This window comes from Loxodonta africana, chromosome 8, assembly GCF_030014295.1.
Source record: "Loxodonta africana isolate mLoxAfr1 chromosome 8, mLoxAfr1.hap2, whole genome shotgun sequence".
In the NCBI taxonomy this organism is placed as follows: Eukaryota; Metazoa; Chordata; class Mammalia; order Proboscidea; family Elephantidae; genus Loxodonta; species Loxodonta africana.
In genome coordinates this window covers 87,509,462-87,521,647 of record NC_087349.1, presented here as the reverse complement: position 1 = coordinate 87,521,647, position 12,186 = coordinate 87,509,462, and the positions used below count along the sequence as shown (strand labels likewise).

At 37.6% G+C, this 12,186-nt stretch overlaps 1 protein-coding gene across 1 annotated transcript in view; it reads left to right on the top strand.

The window, feature by feature from the left end:
* Positions 1–12,186, top strand: part of SKAP2 (src kinase associated phosphoprotein 2) — a 178,461-nt gene that overhangs the window by 149,197 nt on the left and 17,078 nt on the right. The window contains exon 10 of the mRNA XM_003407064.4: positions 7,839–7,919. Within this exon, the coding sequence (XP_003407112.1) occupies positions 7,839–7,919 (81 nt within the window). The remainder of the gene's footprint in view (positions 1–7,838; positions 7,920–12,186) is intronic.

The following is a 12,186-nucleotide window of genomic DNA, read 5'->3' as shown; positions in this document are numbered from 1 at the left end:
TGCCTATAGATTATCAAGTCTAGGTAAGGCTGCTCCTGAAATGGAGAAATGCATCTAGAGCAGCAGATGACTTTTTCCAAACTTTTTGCAGTGCATGTGGTTAAAAGGCAGTGCAGGAGGAAAGGACCCTTTCCCCCTGGAGAATTGTATGACCTTGACCCAGTCATCTCCTATCCTTGTGTTACGTAATGAGGAACTTGAACTAGATTGTCTCTAAGATTTCTTTCTCTTCAAAGATTTTTTTCCTGATTCTGTTGAGTGAGAGATTTGCTTGAGTTTGAGTTTTTTCCCAGTATCCCAACCATGATGTCGACAAACTTAATGTTTGTGTGCAAGGTCATTGATTTTGCATTTTTAGGCTTGTGTTAAATAATTAATTTTAGTGTTAACGGTACAGAAATGTACTATAGTGTAATGACATTTCCATCTTCTTTTGAAGTGCAGTAATGAGCTTTTACTTTAATCTCTGTAAGAATAGAATGCTAACGTTGAAAGTCAGATAGTATGATTGAACAACTGTAGTTTATAATTTTTGCTTTTTATACCATATTGACCTTCTGGGTTGCCAAAGTAAAAAGTGGTTGCAATACACCTAGCTTCTAAGGTAGTAAACTTGATGCTGCAAAGGACTGGTGCATTTTTTTCTCCTGAGAAATCTGGCTATCTCATTCCCCTCCCCAAATCCTTGTTGATAGTGCTGTGGGATAGAGATTATTCTTCCTGCTTGACAAAGACTTACCTTTACCATCTACACTTAAACTTGTGTCCCTTATTGAAATTAAGTAAGAAAGAAAAGCTAGCTGACCTAGAAAGAAATAGTTTCTCAATTATTAGTTGCATTAGAAACTTTTACTAAGTATCAAATACTGTATAGATAGTGTCAAGGTTACACCAGTAATGAGAACTGTAACAATAGGCCCTGGTTTGCCTAATTTCCAGGAGAGTAAACATAACTAAATATGCTATTTCAGCCATCTTTATCCTGTTCATTTTGACATTGGTACAATGCTGAAAGACGGTTTTGTAAAATACATCTTTTGTTGTGTAAGATGTATCAGTCTATTCAGTAGATAGAAAATCCTTTAGAAGCATCATATTCTAAATTACCAGCAGTCTTAGGTTTATAGACCCTTAAGGTACTTACTTTACCTCATTGTCATAAGTTGGCATCTCCTTGCCTGTACCTCTTTGACTCTGTCTTCAACTCTTCCAACCCTTCTGCCACCCTCGTAGCTTGCCCCAGGTCTTGGAAGAGAAGAGAGGTACCATTTGTGCAAATCCTTGTAGCATTTCTTCCTTATTTTACATTGTACAGCTAGGGCTAGCCAGAAGTGTTTTAAGTTCCTCTGTCTTTTCCCTACTCAGGACCATCTTGCTTGCAACAGTCTTGATCCTGAAGCCTTGTTGAACTGTACAGGATAGCTTATTGCTCTGAAATGTAGGTGAATCTTCTTTCAGATCTTTATGGTAGAAAGACTCACCTTTACCACCTACACTTCAACTTGTGTTCCTTATTGAAATTAAGTGAGAAAGAAAAGAAGCTACCTGGCCTAGAAAGAAGTGTTTCTCAGTTATTAGTTGCATTAGAAACTTTTACTAAGTATCAAATACTGTATGATGGCTTTAGGGGCAAGTGAATGTGTGAAAATGTTTGTCAAGTCCCCAAATAGCCAATATTCAAATGAAATTTTAGAAAACTATCTATTTATAAATTGAAAATTTTAATGAAAATTAAGAAGCAGTGTGGCTTCATGGTTAAGAGCTTGAGCTTTAGTGTCACAGGTCTAAATTCCAGCCCTTGTGCTAACTGGATGTGTGAACCTGGGCGAGTTATTCAGGCTCTGTAAATTTCATTTTTGTACCCATAAAATGATGATGATAATCAAACAAACCTTTGCCATCAAGTCAATTCCGACTCATAGCGACCCTATAGGACAGAGTAGAACTGCCCCATAGAGTTTCCAAGGAGCGCCTGGTGGATTCGAACTGCCAAGCTTTTGGTTAGCAGCAGTAGCACTTAACCACCATGCCACCAGGGTTTCCGATGATGATGATAAAACCAAACCCAGTACTGTCGAGTCGATTCTGACTCATAGCGACCCTATAGGACAGGGTAGAACTGCCCCATAGAGCTTCCAAGGAGCGCCTGGTGGATTCAAACGGCCGACCCTTTGGTTAGCAGCCTTAGCACTTAACCACTACGCCACCAAGGTTTCCATGATGATGATAGGTACCTATTACTACCTCACAGAATTGTTTTGATGGTTCGATTATATAATGGCTACAAATGCATGTAGTGTGAACATTTAAGCAATGCATATTAATTTTCTTGAGACAAATATATAGTCATACAATCAAATGAAGCCTGGGCAGGTGGAGATCTAAGCCCAGGCTTTGTTTTACAGCATAACTTTTTTGGCTGTGTGTTTTTTTTTTTAATTAATTTTTATTGTGCTTTAAGTGATTCAGTTTACAAATCAAGTCAGTCTCTCATACAAAAATTCATACACACCTTGCTATACACTCCTGATTGCTCTTCCCTAATGAGACTGCACACTCCTTCCTTCCACTCTCTTTCTTCTTGTCCATTCGGGCAGCTTCTGGCCCCCTCTGCCCTCTCATCTCCCCCTCCAGACAGGAGATGCCAATGCAGTCTCATGTGTCTACTTGATCCAAGAACCCAGTTCTTCACCAGTATCATTTTCTATCCCATAGTCCATTCCAATCCCTATCTGAAGAGTTGGCCCCAGGAATGGTTCCTGTCTTGGGCTAACAGAAGGTCTGGGGACCATGACCTCTGGGGTCCTTCCCGTCCCAGTCTGACCATTAAGTCTGGCCTTTCTAGGAGAATTTGGGGCCTTCATCCCACTGCTCACCTGCTCCCTGTGCCTGTGTTTTATGTCTTTTAAAATACATGGTAATTCAGTAAAGCTGTTTTTTTTAAGGTGTTTAGTAAGAAAGCTACTCATTTTGTGAGTCAAATATTTTCTCATGTTGTTTTTCTCTTTTCTCTGGAAGAGATGATAAAATCAATCCTTAGCCCTGATATGAGCATCATACAATCTGCCAGGGTGCTAACAAATTGTCTTAAGCCTTTTTCAAGCAGTGTCAGCTAAACGTGTCATTCGCTTATCACTTTTCTTTTTGGCTATTTATCCTAAAAAAATAAGAATATTAGCAAGCCAGAAATAACCATTTTGTAAAAACTGCATAGCTAGGCAGATTTGTGATCTTTATTAGGGTAATAATGCATCTGTTATGGAACTGGATCAATTTGTAAATTAAATTGATTAATCTAGAAGGAAAAAAAAAGTCTTATCTGGCAGTATATCCTCAAATGGTAGTCATTCCAAAAAGATTTCGGAAGACTCAATTCTCTGCTATTTTTCCTTTTTTTTTGTTCAACTCAGAAAGAAGGACAAATATCTACTAAAAAAACGAGGGGAGAGGCTCATTCTTTTGCATTCCATAATGTCTGATTGCGCCTAGAAGTTTCATATTTTACAAGATATTTTTGACAGGGTTTAATGTTAAAGCCTTTTGATTACTATCATAATGTTCCTAATACTCATTGATTATTTAGTAAACGTGAAACTGTGTTTGGATTATCTTCTGCAGTTAGTTCACTGCACTGTTGTTTTCCTCCTGTCTGATCAGAATATCTCCTGATGGTTCTTCTAACAATGTGTGATTGGAATAATAACTTCACATGTTGAAGAGTTCTGTGCTGCAGCAGAGAGGCATGTAAATACAAGCTGCTTATTTGCAAGAAGCTTCCAGATTTGCAATATGATTGCTATGGAAACCACATAATGAAAACCTTATAGCCATCTGTGTGGTTTGATGGATTTTCCTGCATAGCTGAGCTGTTTTTGTTTACTGTTATTAAAATGTTGAATAGAATATATTAACCCGCAAACATCGAGTACTTGAGGTATTAATTAGTATTACATACTGACATTGTGCCTCAACATCAAGATAAAATGTTTAATAATACTACTAAATAAAACAGTATGTGAATGTGTTTATCTGTATTATATTGTGAAGGCGATTATTGCCTAGAATTTTGGTCACTTGCCTTTACATATTTTTTTTCTTACATATTTGTTTGAGTAGTGTGGAGAAGTTTGCTCTGTTAATAAACCAATATATTAGGGTTTTTTTTTTTTTCCCATGAGTTTTGAATCTGTTTGTTCACTCAGTATTTATCGAACATTCTCCTTGGCCAGGTTCTATTCAAGGTTCAGTCTGAGTGTTTTTTCCCTAAGACTTAAAAAAAAAAAAAAAAAGACTGCTGAATTTGATTTTATTATCTTCTCAATGAACGATGTTTGTATTCTTAGCCCAAGATAAAATGAGTTGTTTAAATATTGTTAAGAAAAATTGATGTATGAAATACATAAGGCTTTGACCTAAAAATATCAGTACTAGATTTGAAAGGGAGAAAGGAAGTGTTTTTAATGAGCATCCCAGCCTCTAAAATACTGCTTATTAAGTATCTCACATTGGTTTCAATTTGGATACTTCACAGTATATATTGATACTTAGGTAAATATATTTTTGTACTATTATTCTATTGATTTAAGAATAAATTCCTTTAGGACAAAGCTCTCTGACACCACTGTACAGTCCCCAGCATACATTATAAGTGGTTAAATTTTAATAAAAAAGAAAAAATTTATAGTAAATGAATTCTTCTAAATTCATTGTTAACTTTGCCAAAGATCAGAGTTTTCCCATTTAATTATCTGAATCAGTGTTTATGATGTCTTGAGGCTGACATTGTGAGCCTAAATCCCACCATCCCTTTCTTGTTGTTGTCAGGTGCCATCAGGTTGGTTCTGACACCTAGTGACCCTGTGTACAACAGAATGAAACACTGCCCAGTCCTGCACCATCCTCACAATCGTTATGTTTGAGCCCATTGTTGCAGCCACTGTGTCAATCATCTCATTGAGGATCTTCCTCTTTTTTTTTGCTGACCCTCTAATTTACCAAGCATGATGTCCTTTTATAGAACTCAGCCTAATACACATAAAGTGCCAAATATTTCCCAGCCATTCCTTATATTAGATCTTTTATTATTTTGTTTGAATTGAGATACAAAAATTCAAAACAGTCATATTTGTCTTATAAACATGGTAACTCTCAAACTTGATTTTAAGTGCTGATTTTGATTAATCACCATTAATATTTGCATAAAAAAATTTACATCTGCAGTCTTGACCTCTACCAAACTCGGTTACCCCTTTCCAGTTGCCTCTGGACATTTCCTCTGGCTTGCCCCACCAGCACATTAAATAAACTCCTTATGTTGAAATGCAGCTCCTTGCCTTCCCCCAGCAAAAGAGCATATCCTGGCTATCCATAGCTCAGTTAACTAAGCTCAGAATCCTTGGTTATTATTATTATTTTTTAATTCCCCTTATCCCTCCACATCTAGTCAGTGACAAAACTTACTGATTTTACTTCCCTTTTCCTCTCATATCCATCTCCTTCCTATTTTCTGTGTTTCCTCAGTTCAAGACTTCCTTCCCTTTTGCTAGACTTGTACTTTCTATTTCCCAGGTCTTCACTCCAAGTTTATCTTGGACAGTGGGGTCAGATTACTGTTCCTCATAGTTTCACTCATACCCTTTCCTGCTCAAAAGCCTTTCTGGTGCTCTTATTACCCAGGCAATTAAAGTCTGAAATCCATAGCAGAATGTTCACGGCCCATCAACAACTGGCCCAAACTACTAGCATTATCTGCCATCTTACTCTTCCTCTAGAAGTACCACATTCTTTAGCCAAAATGAATCTGATTGTGCGGCCTTCTTTTGTTCATGCCTTTCTCTCTGTCTGGAGATACCTTCCTTCCCATCTCTCCTTGTTCAGATTCTCTCCAACCCTCAAAGCCTTCATGGTATTTATTCCCCAGCTTCTTCAGTACTTTCCTCAGTTGTCAGGTTTATATGCCCCTTATTCCATTTTCCTATAGATCCTGTCAATTTCCTGAGGGCAGAAGCTCCCTCTTATAATTGCCTCCTTGGTAGATCCTATCTCTTACATGTACTTAATACTCAATGAAGATTTATTGATGGAGTTATTTAATAGTCATAATGGTATGTAGATACGTTTTGTAATATTTTCTTCAAAGTTTTGGGTGTTTCTTGAAATTATTTTTCTTTTCGAACCTTATTATTCTTTGGCAGGCCATTTTGTTTCTTTGTCCTGCCTTAAGTACTTCTAAACTGTATATAAATCCTTAGCTGGGGAAAGTACTAATGCAATACATGTTTCTTTGATATTAAATAATAGTTTAATGACACTGCTTAAAACTATTCTTATTTAATCTTATCATATCTCTTCCTGTAACTTGGGAAAGGAATGTGATGAAAGAGTATGTAAAGAATATAGAAAAAACACCAAATATATATGGGATAAAATACATGAACTTTATAATCAGAAACCTAAGTTTGAATAATAAAACTTTGGTAGTTATCTCACCATTATGAGTCTCAATTTATTCGTTTGTGAAGTGAGGATTTAGAAATTATTTATCTAGGAAATGTTAACATCCACCATAGTGCATGACACATGGTAAGTCCTCAGTGTAACTTTTGGGGAATTGCCTTGAAGGATGAGGGTCCTCCTAGTATCCTTCTGTGAAGACCAAGTGAAAAAAAACATAAGAAAGTATCTGATACTAAAGAAATAACTTATTGTTGTTAGGTGCCGTTGAGTCGGTTCCGACTTATAGCAACCCTGTGTACAATGGAACTAAACACCGCCCAGTCCTGCGCCATCCTCACAGTCATTATGCTTGAGTTCATTGTTGCAGCCATGGTGTCAATCCATCTCATTGAGGGCCTTCCTCTTTTTCGCTGACCTTCTGCTTTACCAAGCATGATGTTCTTCTCCAGGGGTTGATCCCTCCTGATAGCATGTCCAAAGTATGTGAGACATGGTCTCACCATCCTTGCTTCTAAGGAGCATTCTAGCTGTGTTTCTTCCGAGACAGATTAGTTTGTTCTTTTGGCAGTCCATGGTATATTCAATATTCTTTGCCAATGCCATAATTCAAAGGCATCAATTCTTCTTCAGTCTTCCTTATTCATTGTCCAGCTTTCACATGCATATGGTGCAATTGAAAACACCATGGCTTGAGTCAGGCTCACCTTTGTTTTCAGGGTAACATCTTTGCTTTTTAAAGAGGTCTTTTGCAGCAGATTTGCCCAGTGCAATGCATCGTTTGATTTCTTGACTGCTGCTTCCGTGGGTGTTGATTGTGGTTCCAAGTAAAATGAAATCCTTGGCAATTTCAGTCTTTTCTCCATTTATTGGTTACTGGTCCAGTTGTGAGGATTTTTCTTTCCTTTATGCTGAGGTGTAATCCATATTGAAGGCTCTGGTCTTTGATCTTCATCTGTAAGCGCTTCAACAACAACAATATACATACATGTATTTTCTCTCTGTAAATATTTTGGAGACCATGATTTTATCTGTGGTACTCCTGCCACAGTATCAGGTAGTGTATCAGTATAATATGGATGTCAAGGCAAGGGCTTACTGGATGGAAGGTTATTCCAAATGAGTTTTAAAACAAAATCTGCAAAGCTTTAGTACATATCTTAAATTTTATCTAGCCAACTGGTCCAGTTGCTATTTGGAAATAGCAAGAGGTTTATTTGTTCAGGTTTAGATGATTGAAAAAGGAATGCATTGTGGGTTAGCTTTATTGTTTGAAAAGTAATATTTATGGGTTACAAGCATTTAGTTTTGCGTATGGAATGGAGTACTATGTTGCTACCCCTGAAGAAATGCTTCAGTGTGTCATTTATTTTGTTTATTTGCAGAAGACGAAGAAGACAGTGCTTCAGTGAAAATGGAAGAACAAAGGAGGAAGATGAGTCAGGACAGTGTTTCTAACACTTCCGGTAATGAATTATTAGCGCTCTGGTAAAGCTCGTTTTGGTTTTGTTCACTTCAGTTCAGGCAGTTTCTTCTAGCTGCTCTAAAGACATTTGCACAGCTCCCTGAAGTTGGCTTGTTCAGTCTGGGTATCTTACGGTTGATAAGCTGCTTAGTCCCATTTAGGATGCATGAAAACCACTTGAGAGGGATTTATAAAGTAAGCCAATTTATACAAGGTATTCCTTCCTGAATTACTTTGTAATGACTCAATTAGCTTTCATTTCTGCACAAAGGAGATTTAGTTGCATAAATTAGCTTATCATCATTGAGGAAGTGTCACTGCTAAAGGACAGCTTATAGATACAACATGCAGTTGCTGTCAAATCTATAAGAATGTAATATAGACATCTGTGTATACTTTGTGCTTGAGCAGAACAGACTTCTGCCATTCAGAGACTAACAGGGGACAACAAGTTGCCCAGGGGACTGGCAATGTAGACATCTCTGAAAAGGTCAACTTGACACAGGCTCTGACAATCGACCCACAGCTCTGTCTTCTTTGATAAAAATCAGATAAACTTAAGACGGCTAATTGATCTGCAGCCTGTTTAAATGTTGGCCATGCATATCTTCATTGCATATGATTAACACAGAAAGCAAATGAATTGGGTAAGAAATGCCAGAGTCCAGTGACAGCAGCTTAAAAATTGCGAAAGGACACTGGTGGCCTGGAAGGCTAGGAAGGCTATTCCCCTTATCCATTTCTACTTGGCACATGGCCCCAAGTACTAATTATGAATGAGACTGGAAAAATAACTGCACACACTGTAGGGAATCACATGATATGGGCAACTTTTCTTGCTGGTTGTTATTTCCAAATAGCAGGAGATAAACCATATCTGTAGTGCAAGCATGAGGTTCGTTTTGATAAACCAGCAATTATTTTACACGAGAAAAAAAGGACTGCCTTCTTATCAGTACTTTACACCTCTTCATAGCCACATGTCAGCTGGGGCAAGGTCTGCCATATCATCCCTGTGTCCTGTAAGGGACTGTAGTTGGGGTCACCTTCCTCTCTCTCATGTATCCATACATCACTCTTACAAGCTGTCAAAGGCAGGGTGGACAAGAAGCGTGTGTTCAGGAAGTAGCTTTCCAGAGACCTTCCTACTGTGACATGTGGAAAGGAAACAGAGGCCTGATTTCCGGACCTGGGCAGGAAAGCGGGAGCAGGTTGCTGCAAAGGGTTTTGGTTTGCTTTTCTTAGAAAGGAAGCAAGGACAAAGTCATTAATGTTAGCACTCCAGTCCTGTAAAATGCAGCGATAAAATACTAGGCCTGGTAAAACCTTGAGGATTATGTTCAGTAGTAACTTAGGTATGTATGTTTTGGGTTATGTATTATAAAGCTTCTGCCAAGAACATAGAGTTCTTTTCTAAAAAAAAAAAAAGATTCAGGTGTAGAGGTAGACACATAGTAGAGACTCTTTCCACAGTTACAAATATTTTGGCTCTAAGCGATTATATTTTTCAAAAACCCTTTTAAAGTAACCATCTCCCAAATTTTTGCCTTTGAGAGTAGAGAAGGAAATTGGTTTTTCCTTGAAAGAATGCAATAAGTAGAACTAGTTTTTCATGGACTAGCCGTAAAGCTCTACACTACAATAATTCTTATCTTTAGTGACATGAAATTCTTTTCAAGCAACAGTTTTAATGCTTTTGCATAGCACTGACCTTTGATCTTCCCCAGGCTGTCAAAAATGTAACACGAGAAGTTTGTTTGCCATGTACGGCAATGAGTTGACAAGGGTATTACTATCTTGCTGAGCATCACATGACATGAACTTCTAACCTTACTCAAGAATGTTATGTATTTCTCACACTGTTTTTACTAAAAAAAGAAAATGCAGACTGCTCTGATGTAAGACTTTAAAAACAAAAACAGAATTAAAGTTAATCTTATGTTTCTTACAAGTTTACTCATTGCATTCATGTTTAAGATTACATAGCTTGCATATATATATAAAATACTCTGACTTTTTAGGACACAGTAGCATTTAAAATCTGTAACAGGGTGAGATTCTCCATTATTTTATCGTATGTTTCATCTATTGTCATCATATTGTAAAAATCTCTTTGTTTTTGCAGTGTTTATACATTTAGTTTATGCTTTCATAACACTTCTGCATGTTCAATAATCTGTTTTTGTATGTTTTTAAAAGCAGGAGCAAGGGCATTGTTTAAATCCTTCATTGGCTGGTTCATTTACAATCCTTCCTCTCTCCCTCGCTCCCTCCATCCCTGCTTTTCTTCCTTCCTTCCTTTTTTATTTTTTTAATCATTCATGCCTCTTAAAATAAGAAATATAAGGTGATTTTTGTAATTTTGAGAAAAATAGATCATCGTGTCAAAACAATAGGAAAGTTAATCAATGGATTAAAGACAACTAAATGAGCTTAATTTGTACTTTAGAATGCATATTTTTCTGTGGTTTATGACTTTGTGCTCTATTCCATATTTAGCTTGTTTTAACACATAACTCAGATGGTTGATTTTTTGTGACCAACGTTTACTTTTGTGACCCTACTATGTTTTTCAGGCTGCACTTAATTCTGTATGTATGTTTAGCCACACTTAAAAAAAAAAAAAAGGAAACCAGAGGAGCTTGCAGCTCACTAAGGAATGAAATAATTCTTAATTTTCATGTCTAGATTTCATATCGAGAATTTAAACATTGCTTTCCTGAGGAGATGACAGCTAATAAACATCTACCATCAGGTTTTCTCCCTAGTTGTGATTCTACTTTATAACTAGTATTGCACGCCGAAATAGACTAGGAAATTGTGTGTACATGTAGCTGTGTGACATAAACTACTTATTATTCTGTAACAGAGCTCACATGTGGGATGCGGAAATGAGGTTGGTCTTTGGGTAACATCATCATCAAGATTATGGAGAGCACGGTTGAAAATGTATCTTTTTCCCAGCGTTGCGAAGTGGTGAGCTCTGCTGCCACTTTACAGCAGTGAGATTTAATGAAATGCTCCTGACGCACGTCTAGGGAGCGATGCATCTTGGGCACCGTGGGGGTCTCCCTTCCTCTCTTGTGCTCCTGTAACTCCCATTAGTGTTAATGGGAGCTTCACCAAGCACATCAAGAGGAAGAGAGACCCCAAAGTGATAAGGATTAAAAAAAAGGAAATCACCATAGACTTTCCTTTTTCCTTCTTTCTCCTCCCCCCCCCCGCCCCCTTTTGAAAATTTATTGAAAGAAAAACTATTGTGAGAGAAAATGAAAAAGAAAAACACAGCCTGGGCAGCCAGGGAAACCCTTGGGATACCACAGCTAAGCCAAAATCTTTACGCCACTTTTTAGCCCAAGTTTTGTTTCTTCAGCCTTTTTGGACCAAACCTAAGGCTGAGCAGCATGGGGAACACATAGGAGCTTTGACTGGGGAAACCAGCGATTTAGATCTTTTTACCTCCTGGCCACTTACTGTCCGGGAGGGCCTTGCATGCAATATGATGTCATCCAATCTTTGCTCTAATTCCTTGACTTTTAAATTGACACTGACGGACTGCATGGGGCGCAACATTTGACCCATTTAGCAGTTGATTTAGTCTGACGAGAATGTTTTAACTTCTAAATCTCTATTTGTCTAAATAAGTGGTTTTTAAACGAAATAAGTCACTTTATTATTATTAAGTAATTTTAAAAAAAGGTTGACAGTGTTTAGAGTCATCTGGCCAGTCGGAGTGCCCTCTAGTGTCCGTCTATGGAATTTACTTAATATATGCTTTGGGGGCGAAATGTGATGAAGGGTGGCCACAAGCATTGTTCTTGGTTGGATTCCCAGGCTTGTACACGTTCCTACTGGTACCAGTGATGGGACCCAAATGCTGGTGTGGAGAAGTCAGTATGGTGTCTGTCTGTCTCCCTCCCTCTTTTTCTTCTTCCCCCTACTTTCCCCTCCCTCCCTCTTTCCCTTTTTTTAATTCTTGGAAAACAAGAGGAAAAAAATTAGTAGGGGGGTTTTGCTAAATTGTGTATTCTAGTCGTTAAGTAATTTTTTAAGAGTATAATTGGGGAGTAGCGTCCTGCTTCCTAAGTATTCAGATTTCATTTTATTCAGATTGTCTTTTTTGGCTTTTTAAAATATTTAAAGAGAATTTTAAACATTTCTAATAAACTTAACACTTTCCATGAATTGCAAACTATGTATAATAAAACAAACACCCTAATGGCACACCAGTGTGGATAGTTGTGTTGGAATTGCCAAGGAGCTTGCCG